At 39.9% G+C, this 17,046-nt stretch overlaps 1 protein-coding gene across 3 annotated transcripts in view; it reads left to right on the top strand.

Annotated features, from left to right (window-relative positions):
* The window catches only part of LOC133413895 (astrotactin-2), a 291,345-nt gene that overhangs the window by 149,522 nt on the left and 124,777 nt on the right, over nt 1-17,046 (top strand). For 2 of the 3 annotated variants that reach the window (XM_061698809.1, XM_061698808.1), the window contains exons 7-9: nt 2,277-2,444; nt 11,437-11,521; nt 12,309-12,383. In XM_061698809.1, the coding sequence (XP_061554793.1) occupies nt 2,277-2,444; nt 11,437-11,521; nt 12,309-12,383 (328 nt within the window). The remainder of the gene's footprint in view (nt 1-2,276; nt 2,445-11,436; nt 11,522-12,308; nt 12,384-17,046) is intronic. The other variant, XM_061698810.1, reaches the window with a different exon arrangement.

The following is a 17,046-nucleotide window of genomic DNA, read 5'->3' as shown; positions in this document are numbered from 1 at the left end:
TGACAGATGAGGTTAGACTGGAATCCCCGTGGACCATGATGTTTGCAGATGACATTGTGATCTGCAGTGAAAGCAGGGAGCAGGTGGAGGAACAGTTCGACAGATGAAGGCATGCACTGGAAAGGAGAGGAATGAAGATTAGCCCAAGTAAAACAGAATATATGTGCATGAATGAGAGGGCTGGTGGGGGAACAGTGAGGCTACAGGGAGAAGGGATAGCAAGGGTGGAGGACTTTAAATACTTGGGGTCAACCGTCCAGAGCAGTGTCAGGTGTGTTATGTGACAGAAGAGTCTCTGCCAGGATGAAGGGCAAAGTTTATAAAACAGCCGTGAAGCCAGCCATGATGTACGGATTAGAGACAGTGGCACTGAAGAGACAACAGGAAGCAGAGCTGGAAATGGCGGAAATGAAGATGTTGATGTTCGCTCTCGGAGTGACCAGGTTGGATAAAATTAGAAATGAGGTCATCAGAGGGACAGCCAAGGTTCGATGTTTTGGAGACGAAGTTAGAGAGGGCAGAATTTGATGGTTTGGACACATCCAGAGGAGAAATAGTGAGTATTTTGGTAGAAGGATGATAAGGATGGAGCTGCCAGACAAGAGAGCTAGAGGAAGACCAAAGAAAAGGTTGATGGATGTCGTGAGGGAAGACATGAGGGCAGTTGGTGTTCGAGAGGAGGATGCAAGAGATAGGCTTACATGGTAAAGGATGACGCGCTGTGGCGACCCCTAAAGGGACAAGCCGAAAGGAAAAGAAGAAGATCCATTGGCTACTGCACAGTTACCCAGCAATACTCGTTTGTGTCTTCCAAGCGGGAGCCTGCCAAAGGTAAAGCAATTGTTTAAATTATGTACTTTGGTTTCACAAGATTACACAAAAATGTCATAACCTATTTTTCGCTTACATTTTTTGGAGGCGTGGCACAAAATCATGTAAACATTTGATGCAAAACCCGTTCATCTATTTTTGATGTGGCACATAAATCTCAGTTAATCAGAAAGTAGCTTGCTACCAAGCGATACAATTACGTATATGTATTTTTAATTTTTGTTACGCAAATATATACAGTGTATTTTTTTTCTTTTTTGCCTTTGACGTCATCATTGTACAGTCTTCTCTTACATCATTTTCCCTGAACCAGCAAGTGACCTGCTTCCAGAAGCACGGAGAAGCAAACACAAAGATTTTGCTTTACGATATCTTAAAATTTTCCTTTGAGGAATTATTTGTCTATTGTTGCCTTTTTAGTCACCATGAAACCAATCCGTGCCCCATTATCAAAACTAGTTGCGTCTCGTTGTCTTCCATAATTTCTAATGAACCAGGAAGTGACCTGCTCACAAACGGACAGAAAAACAAACAAAAATACAATATGTTGAGTCTTTTAAAAGTTTTTAGTATTTGATCTTTTCTTTTCTGTCATTTGAGTTCTGGTGGAAGCCGCACTCCACTTGTTAACAGTCCAACCTCAAGTGCCAATATAGTTATATAAGATCACATTTCACGGGTGTTTACATGGCAGAATATTCCCTTTATAGTGCTGTTTACATTTTACAGAGTAGAGAGCAAACGTTCACCCACGCTCAAATGTAGTGTTAGCGTGGAGGAATAATTGCTACAAGCAAAGGTGAAGGCAACACGGCAGCCCTGTTAATGTCGTGTTGAAATGTGTTTGTCAGATGAAAACACAAGCCGGGAACTTTTCTTGCTCTTTTTTACATTTAGATTCAAGTGACTGTTTTAGTGCCTCCATCTGTATTCATCCTTCCATGACTTGAAAGAGAATGTTAATGCAATTGCTACCTTTTGTGTCCTACTGTGGTGCTGGAATAGGTTTTAAATTGACCTTTACACAGCGACATGCATTCCCTCTGAATGCCTCTGCCAGGCTGCCTACCTTCACCACCGCCGACCGGCAGAAATATGTTGCTGTAAAAGAATCTTTATGTTCGGCACGATCCCCCTCAGCGCCCTCCTTGAAAGTAAAAGTCGTTGGCATCAATTAAGGATAATCTTGTTCAGTGATCAGAGTTTAATGATCGGCCCGGGAGCAATAAGAAAAAGAGGTAACTCAGTGCCAATGAGCACAGTCGCTCTACTGCAATTATCAAGAAGGTCCCATAAATACACGCATTATAGGGCTCTCATTTAAATACGGTCTGGACATAGGGGCGTTTCAATGCACCATGAAAATAAAGGAGTAAGATGAGTTAACCAACTCTTAGAGATTACAATCAAGGAAATGTATAACTTTTTAGTGCTCTTTTATACAGGAAGTAGTTTCGTCATGGGTATGGGCAGCGTCCTGGATGTGTCCAACTGGCTCAACCCGGCCAAGCTCATCCTGTACTATCAGACCAATTCGTCGGCACAGTGGGTCCGAGACTACTGTGGCCAGAGGACCAATGACCCCTGTGAGCAGATTTGTGACCCAGACACAGGTTAGTGCATGCAAACATGCGTAAACTGATTTGTGCATGAATGTAATATCATGGTTTGCATCCAGTCATTCCAAACATACAATAGATTCATTGGACGTGGAATGTATACTGCTCAGTGTTATTGTAAATCAGGAGCTGTGGCTAATAGGGGGAAGCCGTTTATTTGACCTCATAAAGAAATGTTGTAAAACATAGGGAACCAAGGCAAAATGGGAGAAACAAACAAGTTGTGTGACTCCTGTAACATACTGTAAACATCGACACACACAACGTTGTGGAACGGTCACATTCCGAGTCTGTAACACTGTAACACTAAACACCGTGAAAGATTTCGTCCCCACATAATGTAAGCTCATCTTTGATTCTGCTCATGGAACCTGTTTACAACATGCTGAAATACTCCACAGTTTAGACTACTTCATCAGAGAGACTGAATCACTATGAATGGACACTAATTGTTGAAGCTTTTTAGGTGGAATTCTTTCCCATTCTTGCTTGATGTATAGCTCAGCTGTTGAACAGTCCGGGGTCTCTGTTGTCGTATTTTGCGCTTCATAATGCGTTACACATTTTCAATGGGAGACAGGTTTGGACTGCAGGCAGGCCACTCAAGTACCCGCACTCTTTTACTACGAAGCCACGCTGTTGTAACACGTGCAGAATGTGGTTTGGCATTGTCTTGCTGAAATAAGCAGGGTCGTCCATGAAAAAGATGTTGCTTGGATGGCAGCATATGTTCCTCCAAAACCTGTATGTACCTTTCAGCATTAATGGTGCCTTCACAGATGTGTAAGTTACCCATGTCATTGGCACTAACACAGCTCCATACCATAACAGATGCTGGCTTTTGAACTTTCCCAGTCTTTGTAGCCCCCGGCCCGGTCTTTTTGGAACATTTTGCGGCATCAAATTCAAAATGAGAGAAAATTTGGAAACAAAATAAAAAAAAAAAACAATAATGTCAATCAGTTTGAACATGAAATATCTAGCCTTTGTACTGTATTCCATTGAATATAGGTTGAAAAGGATTAACAAATCATTGTTTTACACAACATCCCAACTTAAATTCAATTGGGGTTTGTATTTCAAGGAATAAAATGCAAGTAAATACATGGTCAGAGTAATTCAGAAATCTAAACGTGCAAGAAACAACAACAAGTCTATCTATAACGTATGTGTATATGTATATGTGTGCAAAATAAAAATCAAATCCTGCAAAATTTAATCTAGATTTTATCTTAACTGCATCCTAGACCTCAGAGTCGGGGGGAAAAAAATACTTAATTTTTGTTATCGATTTTGAAGGCAGCCCGTTTAGACAGAAAAATCTGACATTAATTGATAATTTACTACCCAAGATCCCACATTGTTTTCATATGAGGGACTATTTCAGGTAAAAGAGTCCTCTGAGGACAATACATAATTTTTGAAAAACATACGATTCAACGATCCAATATTGAATAGTTCGAGTAAGTGTGGGTTAAATATTTTGACTATATGCTTTCCTGAGCCATATATGTTCCACAGGCTCCTCATACTTCGTTTTGGATATGATTTAAAAAAAATGTCCCATGGTTTGGTGAATGAAAAAGTTTTGGTGACAGAGTAAGAAGATCCATGATTTTGCTTATGAAAAATAACGGCCATGGTTTAGGGTATGAAGTAAAGGTCTATTATTTTGGCCCATCCACGGTCTCTGTCTGGCCCTCGCAGTCTTTATGAGGTCAAATTAAATGTTTTATTTTAAAAGTGGTGCTTTTATTTTGATGTTTATGAGTGTAGGAGAAGAATGACTCATGTCTTCAGTGTTGCCGACCATTTAGCGACTTTTCCAACCATTTAGTGACTATTTTTCAAAAGAGCGACGAGCCACAATCCCAGAAGTGGCAATATGATGGCAATATTCCTGCATGGTGGAGGGAAGAGGGCCAGGGAGATTCACCTTCCGAATCATTTGGGAGGCCCAACTGAAAATGGCGTTTATAAGTTAAGGGCTCCTAATGTCAGCAATGTCAGCTTTAAAATTAAAGAAAAAAAAAAAGATGCATGCATGCATGTCTTTTGTGAATGTTGATTAAATAGTGTTATAATGGTAATGAAATTTTAAATGACTGCTTATATTTTGCTTACCATTTTTATTTCACAACTATAAACAACATAAGCAAGTAGCAGCTTATTAAAAAAATACACTTTCATGCTTAAAATAATGCATTGAATTAATATGGAACAAAATTGAGGTTACCATGTTGGAATGGCCCTCGGCAACCATTCCAGTTTCTCACATGGTCCCTTGGGAAAATTAATTGCCCCCCATGGTTTAGGCTCTGAAAAAGGATACATAATTGAGGATAGGAAAAAAAGCTCCATGGATTGGTGTATTATATAAAAACTGTATAAGGTGTTGGGTGTGAAAAAAAGCTCCAATGTTCCACCAATGAAAACAAAAAAGTCCATGGTATAGGGTATGAAAAAATGTCATCATTTTGAGTTTGGAAAAAAACAAAAACACGTAGTTTTATGTATCCTAAAAAAAGGGTCCATGGTTTAGAGTACAAAAAAGGTCCATGGTTTAGGGTATGAAAATAACATGCATGGGTTAGGGAATGATCCAAAAGGCCCAGGTTAGTGGTATGAAAACAAGGTCCATGGTTTAGGCCAGGGGTCGGCAACCTTAAATTCTCAAAGAGCCATTTGGAACGTGTCCCACAGAAAAGAAAAAAACAAAAAACGTTTTACCTCTAAAGTGAGGATAACACATCATGTTTGTTGTTGTTGTTGTTGTTTTTTTACTTGTATGTATAAGAAACTATAGTGAGTTGCATTTATGAAATCAACGAACTGCTACAGAGAACACATTTTATTTCTGCTTGAAACAAAAAAATTTTGATCCGTCAAAAAAAGACGCTTCGTTGAAGCTTACATGCAAATACAAATTTCAGTGTCTATTAGAGTCCTTTTCGTATTCATGGAATTCAAGCCAAACTTAAATTATCCACCTGCAGCGAACCAACAATGAAGACCAAAAATGCTGTCTGGTTCTATGTTCCTTTATCATTTTATCACGTGTGGAGCGTGTAGTCAGCTGTCAACTTGAATTAAAAAAAGGACTATTTCACTTGACATTGTACAATATACATTTGTAAAATACTAGCTATTTAAAATATTTGTTTTACCTGGTTAATGTGAATTTTACTCCTGAACCTCAGCACACAGCATCTGCACATCAGGGCTATAAAACGACACCTTCATTTTCACACACGATTGTAAGCTGTCATATGTGAGGCGTGAGCAATGTTTGCTTTTATATTTGTTTATGTAGCATGTAGCATTAAATGTTCAGTTTTCTTCAGAACCTCTTCATTTCTTGGATTTACCCATGGTTTCCCTAGCAGGGGTCAAATATAGCTAAATAGATCCTGGCACATTCTGTCACGCATCGGCGCCTCTGATGCATATTTTGAGCACAAACAAAAAAACGTATAATGTTACAAGATCACCAGAATCTTCAAATTTAGAAATGCATTTGAAAAGCGAATGAACTAAAATAAAAACAAATTGGAAAGTAAATGAGTATAGTTGTGATGGACTATGATGAACTATTGAACAATCCTTCCCATTTGTGTTTGTTTATGTTACCCGTAGTCCATTGAATGTGTGGCTAATTTAAATGTCGGGTTACAATTATGTTGCACTTAGTTTTGATGAAACCTTGACTGTGCATTGTGTGCGATAGTCACCTCCCAGTTAGTTCTGCAGTATGCTCGACGAAGTAAACCCTAAGCATTACTGGGTGACTTATCAGCTGTGTATGATGCTAGCATGTTCCTCCTTTTAATTGCTCAAACAACCCTTCCTTGTTCTATAAGACAAATGTATCTCAACTTTCCTTGTGCAATAAGGCAGCATCACAGTATGTCGTAATTTCAAAGTCACAGAGAGACGCAGCAGAAGGGTGACAGAGACACATGCAGCTCTGGAGCCAGGGGTTGCTGACCCCTGGTTTAGGGCATGAAGGTCCGTGGTTTTGGGTATGAAAAAACTGCACGGTTTTGGGTATAAATAAAAGCTCCATGGCTAAGGGTATTAAGAAAAGGTTCATGCAGGGCCATGGTTTTGGGTCGAGAAAAAAAAAAAGTCTATGGTGGCTCAAATAAAAAAACTCCATGGTTCCAGGTATGAAAAACTTCCATGGTTCCTGATCACACACTTTTGCAAGTCAAACATCACTGAGCATATTTGCGCTGATATTAAAAGGACTCTAAGCAAAGCTCTGAGTGCAGAGTGCCGTCGCTTGAGTGGCGTAACTCCCGCTGGTGTTCTGTGCCCACTACATCAAGCCTAAGCTTATTAGAATGGATTACATCTGTAATGTATGTGAATTAATGTCACCGTGGTCAAGGGCACATTGAAGGCTGATGCATAATGGATTAGAGCAACACATACTCACATCCATCCTTAGGAATCAAGATGCCAACGATGGAGTTTGTGGATTGTGATGCGTTAAGGATCACCTATACCCCCCATTCTCTTCTTATGTATTTATACATACTGAGGGCAGTAATCACTCTAATTCAATTTAGGAGTCGTTTACTCTATGTGAGCTTGCTACATTCGGAGATTCTCCATGTATTAATGCTTCTTGTCTTGCCCGGTCTCCTTGTCTCTCCCAATTTACTTCCCCTTTCATCTGTCCTTTTTCGGTGGCGTGATTATTTGATGAGTGATTGCCCTCAAAGCACGTTTCACCTCCTCAGGGGAACTACCTAATATGTCCGCTAGCGAAAATTAAAGGTGCTCTTGACAAGAGCATTCTATTTCCATCTCTGTCCTCCGCCAGCACCGCAATGTAACATCCCACACAATCACAACAAAACAATGATAAACACACACTCAGCCGCTTCTCGAGACAACACGGGTGAGGGCAACTCTTGATCAGAGCTGAACAAATAAATGTAAATGTTAAATAGCGGATAAACTAACGATGTGTGGTGAGACTGCAGTCCACAGAGTCTGAGGTTTGACTTTATTTCAGAAATGATACTAGTTTAAAGGGTACTGTGAAGACCATCTTGAAAATGAATGAATCATTTCCATTGAGAATCTCTCTGAATATTATCAACTCCGTTTTTTGGCAAGCAAAAACCGAGCCATTCTGGGAGTTGAAAGTAAGTCACCTAGCTCTTGATAAGATAAACGTGGACACACACAACAATGTGGAGTGACCACATCAGTCTCTACTGAAACACTGTTTGACGCTGTCTCTACATAATATAAAATCATCTTAATACTGAGCATCATTAATAAGTAGGTTTTGAAACTTTAATTCATCTGAGAGACTGTTTACGTGCATCAGTGCCATTGTTTTGGTTTGCAAAAGAGTACAAAGTGCTTCAGCATCTAACTCTCAATGTCCGCGTGTGAACGATAACGTCTATGAAGTGAGGTAACAACAGTTCCTACATGTCTATTAACACTGTCAGGGAATTCATTTAAAGCGTGTCTCCACACATTAGTCCTTAGAGCCTGTTTACATTCGGGTCAACAGAGTTGCCTCAACAGTTAAGACTCAAGTCAAGGCAAGGCAGCTTTATTTCCTAAATATAGTGCATTTCATATACAAGGTAACTCAATGTGTTTTACATGATTAGAAGTACAATATTTGAAAACAAAGAACAAGACATTTAAAAACAAAGTACAGCAGGGTCCGACATTGAGCCTATCGGGCCAACACAACCCAAGCTGTGGTGGCCCCGTATATTCATGATCTAATGTGTTAAGTTTTAGTGATTATTTCGTATTTAGCGTCTTAATACTGTAATACTTAAGCCCCTTTAAGAATTTTTTTTTTACGAAATTACAGTTACTACCAGTTTATTTCCATGCAGATGAGTTTGTGATGAGTGAGTCGGGGTACATCGATTTTGCTCCTACTTCAAGCGACATTCCAGTGCACATCTCCAGCTTCTCTGTATTCTGGAGGGCAGCATCAATCTTTTTGTTTTACACATGCTTAATTGACAATCACTGTTTATACTATAATATACTGTTACCCTACTTACTCTCAATCACTCTCCAGTTACTATTTGTAACTTTGCTTTGTTTGTTGCTTTGTTATACACTGTCATTATGTAATAGTAATTGATATCATACAGTATAATTATGCAATCACCCCAGAGCAGGCGCTACCAATTAGATGCAAAACTCTGTGTGCTTTACGCCGATGATGTCACCTTAATAATGTGATGACTCCAGTTATCATTTTACTATGATGAGGTGTCCCCATTATTAGCCAATTTATTCCGTCGTACAGTTAAATGCTCAACTAAGGAGGAATATATTGCGGCATCGATCATCATAAGTATCCTCGTAAAAAGACCCGTGAACCTCCTTGCTTCCTTTGTTTTCCTAATTAGAAATAATGTCTCCAAATTCACTTGCTTGGAACTAAACTGGTTTGACGGTGAGCATCAGCACTTGCTCCTGTGCTCAAATTGTGAGCCTTGAAATGCACACATTAACCATTATTGTTAGAGTCATTAGCATCAGACAAGATCTAGGGTTTGTATTGCAGTTAGGCTCAACATTATTCATATCCTGGCCTTTTTATTTGGATTTCAAGGGTCCATTTTCTGGAAAAGTGACGCTTTTACAAGAGTTGGCTCATTTGTGAGCTGCCATTTCCAGAAAAGTCTCTGTGAGTAAGGTGTTATGTATTTTGCTAAGTGACAGCGGTGTGTCAGCTGGATTTTCCACATACACATATTCCCTATACTAATCGACAAGTGTAATTGGATAGATCGGTGATGAAGTACAATCAAGAATTTCACTTTTTTTTATGGCAGCCCACTTTTCCTTATCCTCACAATCTGAATCACTTGCCATGTCGCAACCCACAAGCTGCGCAACCCACAAGCTCCGCCCCCATCTGTCATGGTAACGGAAGCCCTACTCAACGTTGGTACACACTGGGAAGCAGTGGCTTGAGGCATGAGACAGAATTGCCTCCTCAAAACAGGCTGAATAAATTGCTGTAATTCTTTATTTTGACAAAAGCATGTCACAGAGACTAAGATATAACATATATATATATATGTTATATCTCTATATCATATATATACGATATAAAAATATCTCTTCTTTGAGTTTATATTTGTATTTATTTTATTTTAACTTTAACATTTTTTATGTGTGTATGTTTTTATCAGGACATGACGTGAGTGGAACAAAAATCAGTAAAATGTTGTTTTAAGCAATATGTTTAAAATAATATTTTATACTGTTTTTTTTTTTTTTTCTCAAACACATTTTGTCACATTCTGTTGTCATTTCAACAGGCACTAACGATTTATGAGAGAGGTCAAAGTATTTAGTCACTAAAAATACAATGCGGCTTTTAAAAAAGTAAAATTTTTCAGTTAGCGACTACCTTGTCCAACCATAAATCATATTAGTAAGCCTGATGCTTTGCAACCAGCAGCTATTATTAATAAAATGGAATGCTGTCTTAGTAGCTATTATCCTGCCTTCTTCAAACTTTATTGCGGCTTATGTTGCTTTTCAGCAAGGCACCATTTACCAGACAAAGGGCAATTGGAATATTTGTTGCTGCTCTTTAACTGCATCCTATATGGCTGCCGTGTCTCCCCTTGAGCGAGCGTAGAGCCTATAAACTCAGCCAGTAAATTATTAAACAGCAAGTGATAAAATGTGAATGGCGTTGCGTGCGTGGCCATTACGCATTTTTCCACCGTTGTGCCTCCAAAAGCGGGCCAAGCGACCTTTTTGGCAATCACCATTTATTTCAAGAACAGTCAAGGGTTCCGTGAAATCTGACCTATGACTCCACAAATCCCAAATCCCATCCTCCTGAACGGCATCATGAATTCTATGTAACATTTGGCAAGGCAGAGCGAAATAAAACACACACACACACACATATATATATATATATATATATATATACATATTTATTTATTATGTATCTATCAATTTATCGATGATCGATCGATTGATAGGCTTTCTCTAGATCTACAAAGACCCAATGGAGCTCCTTCTGACCTTCTCTGTACTTTTCCATCAACACCCTCAAGGCAAATAATGTATCTGTGGTACTCTTTCTAGGCATGAAACCATACTGTTGCTTGTAAATACTCCCTTCTGTCCTGAGTCTAGCTTCCACTAATGTTTCCCATAACTTCATTGTGTGGCTCATCAACTTTATTCCTCGATAGTTTCCACACCTCTGGACATCACCTTTGTTCTTAAAAATGGGCACCAGTACACTTTTCTTCCATTGCTCAGGGATCTTCCCACCTTCTAAAATTCTATTGAACAACCTGGTCAAAAACTCCACAGCCACCTCTCTTAGTTGCTTCCATACCACCAAATGCATTTCCATGTGTTCTCCTCTTTAGTCCCTTTCTAACTTCACCCTTACTAACCACAGCTTCCTGGTCCACCAAAACTGGCTCTTCTACTCTTCTGTCACTCTCATTTTCCTCATTCATCAACTTCTCAAGTATTCTTTCAATCTATCCAGCACAAGAATGGCACCAGTCAACACATTTCCATGTATTGCTTTATATTAAATCAATAAAAAGCACAGTTGAGATCGTAGTTTCTCACTTTGGAAAATTCATTGCGAACCCCTGCCCTAAACAATGGACCTTTAGTCATACCCTAAAAAACATGGAGCTTTTTTCATACCTGGATATGTATTTTTACTCCAAGTAATCAATAATGGATTGATACAAGCTAAGCCAATACAAAGATTAATTTAATTATTATGTTTTTTTAAGAATAGTATTTAATGTCATCCTTATTTGATAAGTATTTCTTCTGAATATGGTGAATTACATCAACTGGGTTCTTATTAATGTTTCTGTTGTGGAAAACTGAAGCTGGAAAATTAAGTTCCACTGTTCTAAATGGTAATTTATTCAGCTGCTGACAACAAACAAATATCCGCTGCCTCTTTTTCTCTCCGTCTCAGGAGAATGCAGCTGTCATGATGGCTATTCCCCGGATCTTGTCCATAAACACCTCTGTGTTCGCAGTGACTGGGGTCAGAATGAAGGGTAAGCACTCCCTGCACACGGATATGCACCTTGTAATTATTGCACCTTAGAGTTTTATTTTCTCCCAAAAAAAGGATGGATGGATTAAATATATTATTTCATCATTATTATCATTAGTATTATTTTCAATTTTGTAGATTTTGAGTCAATCTTGAAGAAACATTTTTTACAGAGATTGACTGTTTTGAAAATTCTTGAATTTTCATGTTAACGTTTTCATGGAAGGAAAAGTACGACCCAACCACTGTGCCATGAGAGATACTTAGCTGTGCTGTAGAAAATTATAAAAATGTTCATAAGTTACATAAACACATCTGGAAAAGTTCTTTGAAAAGATCTTGAAATTTATTAAAAAGTGCTTGATTATTTTTTTTCCTACTGGAAAGGCCACCTGTTTGTATTATTTGCTTGTTGACATGAAAAATCTAAGTTACATAATCACATACTGTACCTGGGAAAAAAAATGTCACTAAATGCATTTGAATCTAACCTTGAAATGTATGCATGAACCCAGCAGATGGATAAAAATAAGTCAAATGAGCCATGCAGCCAACTGCGACAATGTTTTATGTTTCACATTGCCATTCACTTCTGCCTTTTACCTGCTGGATCCCGTCCAGCCGTGGATCGCGTTCCCATTCACCATTTTGTTGGACAGACGGTAGTCTTCGCCATGCGCAAACGCAGCTTTTGATGTGTTTATTTTATTTGGTACCATAAATTGTGTTCCATCTGCTAAACTGCTAAGAGTGCTGATATTGACATTACTCCTTCTCCTTCTACAAAGGCCTTGGCCGTACGCTAACCTGGAGAAAGGCTACGACCTGGTTACGGGCGAACAAGCCCCAGAAAAGATCTTCAGGTAAGTTCTGGAACGTCTCACAAGTGCATGACCTCCATTGACCATCTTGCAAGTATGTTGTTTTTTTGGCATGTGTTTGTGAGGGTGATGAAGCATAAATATGCCTGCAGAGGAACATACACACAGCTGGCTGGACACAATAATGCAACTCTTGCTTGGGTGAAGTCCTTCATCCACCATGGCCCCTCTGGTGTGGAGAAACAGCCTAAGGGCTGGTCCTGCATTGGTCTGTTGAAATGCTTTTTCTGCCATTTTTGCTGGACTTCACATTCGTGATGGGATCATTGCGTGTGACATATTTCAAGGCGTATCAGTAGGAGTGTTCTGAACAAACAATGAGCAATTTGTAGTAACATTTTGCTTAGCAGTGGTTAGTGTTTAATGATATATTGCATACAACTAATGATATAATGCATACAACTATATACACATGCAATTTAGGGGTTAGGATTAGGTAGGTTTAACAGTTGATTTACAGTAGAGTTCTGTTCCTATGGTGATGACGCAGTCCTTGTTTTTTTTTCAGTAAGCCCTCAATGGTCCATTGTCTATCACTAAGACATTCTACTGTAAAGTCATAGTCACAGGAAATACAGTATTTATATGAACAACACTTCTAGGCCATAAATATACAGTAATTCAATGATATGAAAAACAGTAAGTCGCTGTCTTGTGCCGCATGACAAAATATTTGTATGCAGATGCTCAAACTACTTCACTGCGTGCCGTTCAAAACCTCGTTACCTTGAAGCCTCTGTACTGCTATAAAAACAAGAATTCCATATACAGAAATTATACTTCTTTTCCCCACATTTTTTTAGTTCATGTTTGAATTAATATCTTCTTAATTTATGATTTAACGTGCAGATTTATACTTTGGAAAATAAAACAGCTAAATTACTGTATACAGATGCATCTCAATGGAGTAAAATATCTTCAAAAAGGAGAAACTCATATAGACTCACTAACATGGACTAAAATATTTACAAATTTAATTTTTTAGAATGTTGATGATTCTATCTTAAAGCTAACAAAAACCCCAAATTATTTATCTCAAAAAAGTAATCAACATTATATTGAATACAGAAACCAGGCATGAATTAGGCCTCCATAAAAGTATTGTACGATGTGATTAATGAATCTGTATAATATATTAGTTCCACTTTTGAATTGAACCACTAAAATCAACTTTTATATGATATTCTAATTTATTGAAATGCTCCTTCAGTTATAATAGTGGCCATCATTGAGTTTAAAACAAATGAATGCTAATGTGTTTTCTTTCATTTAAATACTATATTTTGGAATAATGTTGGAATTACATCTTTTTTGTAATGATAGTGAATAATATGTATACTATATTAGCAAAAACGTTTTGACTGTGACTTAAATCTTTGTTTCACAAGAACAGTTAAAAATATTTTTTGTCAGACATTTGTACAGTGGTGCGTAGACATTTTATATCCAGTGTACCTCAGTTCATTGATGCTGTCGTTCAATCACATGCTGTTGCTAACCAAAACAGCAGCATGCATACAATCTCTCATAGGAATTAAAGTATGGTGAATTACCACATGTTGAGAAGGAATCCAGTAGAGTTTGACGTCTAGTTGCTCTACAATGTTGTCTTTCATCCATGTTTATGTTCTGGGAAGCTACATAACTTATTTGTTATTCTTGTATATTGAAAAAGATACATACCATTTCCCAACATTCCAAACACAAAATTGTATGAAAGATAAACGATGAACTGGGTGTGGTTAATACAACTCCTGATTGATGAGACCATTGATCAACAGATGTACACCAGTGCTTTTGTCCGTATGATGTATGTCGCGTAAAGAAGGGGGCGGAGAAGACCCTGCTCTTGAGTTTCAAGGCGATTGAAAAGAGGAGCTCAATCTCTGTGGGATTTGGCTTTACCGATAGGAAGCTTTGGAAGAAACCAGCAGTGAGCTGTAAGTGGGGGCAGGGGGGGGGGGAAAGCACTGTGGAAAATCTAACAGGAAATATTTAAAAGTTTGCTACGGCTCGATAGTTTTCCCAGTGCTAGTGAGTTACCTATGTTTGGCATCCAAGAAGACGTTTTTGGCAAGTGGAGCATCTTTGATGCTGCACATTATGATAAGGGTGTGTGATAGTGTGACTGTGACCTGAGAAAGTTTTAATTCAATATATCTTCCAAGATTTTGGATGAGAACATCTGATCTGATGTTTTCTTTTAAGTGCTTGTATCCCACCTGCTAAGTGACATCAAACAGCACATGATAAAAAGTCTGGTCTTGATCCATGCTCTTGGTGAGGCCTCATCTCGTTTCCTTTCTCCTGTGCACTGGACTCCTGTGGATTCTAATCTTTCTCCTGAAGGTTTTTCCGGCAAAAACAAACATACAAAAAAACTTCATCCATCCATCCATTTTCTACCGCTTATCCGAGGTCGGGTCGCGGGGGCAGTACCTTTAGCAGGGACGCCCAGACTTCCCTCTCCCCAGCCACTTCATCCAGCTCTTCCGATAGGTTCCCGAGGCGTTCCCAGGCCAGCTGAAAGGCGTAGTCTCTCCAGCGTGGCCTGGGTCGTCCCTGGGGTTTCCTTCTGGTGGGACATGCCCGGAACACCTCACCAGGGAGGCGTCCGGGGGGCATCCGAATCAGATGCCCCAGCCACCTCATCTGGGTCCTCTCGATGGGGATGAGCAGCGGCTCTACTCTGAGATCCTCCCGGATGACCGAGCTTCTCACCCTATCTCTAAGGGAGAGCCCGGACACCCTGCGGAGGAAACTCCTTTCGGCCGCTTGTATCCAATATCTTGTTCTTTCGGTCACGACCCACAGCTCGTGACCATAGGTGAGGGTAGGAACATAGATCAACCGGTGAATTGAGAGCTTCGCCTTTCGGTTTAGCTCCTTCTTTACCACAACGGACCGATACAAAGTCCGCATCACTGCAAACGCTGCACCGATCCACCTCTTGATCTCCCGTTCCATTCTTCCCTCACTCGTGAACAAGACCCCAAGATACTTGAACTCCTCCACTTGGGGCAGGATCTCGTCCCCGACCTGGAGAAGGCACGCCACCCTTTTCCAAAAATAAAATTACCATTCATCCATTTTCTGAGCTGCTTCTCCTCACTAGGGTCGCGGGTGTGCTGGAGCCTATCCCAGCTATCATTGGGATAGGAGGCGGGGTACACCCTGAACTGGTTGCCAGCCAATCGCAGGGCACATACAAACAAACAACCATTCGCACTCACAGTCACACCTATGGGCAATTTAGAGTCTCCAATTAATGCATGTTTTTGGGATGTGGGAGGAAACCGGAGTGCCCAGAGAAAACCCACACAGGCACGGGGAGAACATGCAAACTCCATAGAGGCGGGGCCAGGGATTGGACCCGGGTCCTCAGAACTGTGAGGCTGACGTTCTAACCAGTCGTCCACCGTGCCGCCCCCAATTGACTTAATATTCATTAATTAATGGTTCAGCTAAAAGTTAAATATAGCATTGTTAAAATCGTTATTTGGGACAGTTTTATCACGTCAGAATGGTTTATATGTGCGAGTTTTAACTTGACTTCCTGTTTTAAGCTTGTAGCCTTTTATTTTGAAGGGTGCGCACCGCAACTTAGCATTTCGGTACGAAAAGTAACTTCACACGGAACTGGTGATGTTTTTTTTTTTTTGCTTTTTTTATGGATGCAACGGAGGCACGGTGGACGACTGGTTACCACATCTGAGGACAGTTCAGAGGACAGTTCTGAGGACCGGGGTTCAAATCCCGGCCCCGCCTGTGTGGAGTTTACATGTTGTCCCCGTGCCTACGTGGGTTTTCTACGGGCACTCCGGTTTCCTCCCACATCCCAAAAACATGCGTGGTAGGTTGATTGCAGACTCTAAATTGCCGTAAGTGTGAATGGTTGTTTGTTTATATGTGCTCTGCGATTAGCTGGCGACCAGTTCAGGGTGTACCCCGCCTCTCGCACAAAGATAGCTGGGATAGACTCCAGCACGCCCACGACCCTAGTGAGGAGAAGCGGTACGGAAAATGGATGGATGGACGGATGCAACCAAATGCTATAAAACATGCATTCCTTTCCTTACCCACCGATGAGGTACAAGGTTAAAGTTTGTGATACTGTGAGACAACGTTTATGTGAATTTTGTCCCAATTCATTGTGATGTAAAGTTGCTATGGTGAAGTTTTAGCTCAATGTTCAGCTTTTCAGCGTCATCAGCTCTTACGTTGGTTTGAAGACTTAAATAAACGCTAAAACCTATCAGTGCAAAAGTGCAACCAACCGTTTACCTTATTAGCTGCCTCAATGTTGGCATAGACATATTTTATTGTTTCACTCAACCATTGACTGAGAATTTACTTCACTGAAGCTACACCGCGCGTCAGACGCTACACATTGTGAAAGCCTCCTTTGCACAATATAATCTTATTCCAAGTGTTGTACTGAGGTGGCTGGTCATTAATTTTAACAGATTGAACACACACTTTTGTTCGCTGCCGCCGCTGTTGGGCATAAGCACGTCTTCGTACGCGTTCTTCTTCGTTGGTTTTCGCCGCTACTTTGTTGGTTTTCGCCACTTCTTCTTTGGGGTCGCCGGACTGTAGGCATTGAAACTGGGAACTATTTTTTTTTATTTGAACGATTCCGGGT

This window comes from Phycodurus eques, chromosome 15, assembly GCF_024500275.1.
Source record: "Phycodurus eques isolate BA_2022a chromosome 15, UOR_Pequ_1.1, whole genome shotgun sequence".
Taxonomy (NCBI): Eukaryota; Metazoa; Chordata; class Actinopteri; order Syngnathiformes; family Syngnathidae; genus Phycodurus; species Phycodurus eques.
The sequence above is the reverse complement of the archived record's forward strand: the minus strand, read 5'-3'. Positions and strand labels throughout refer to the sequence as shown.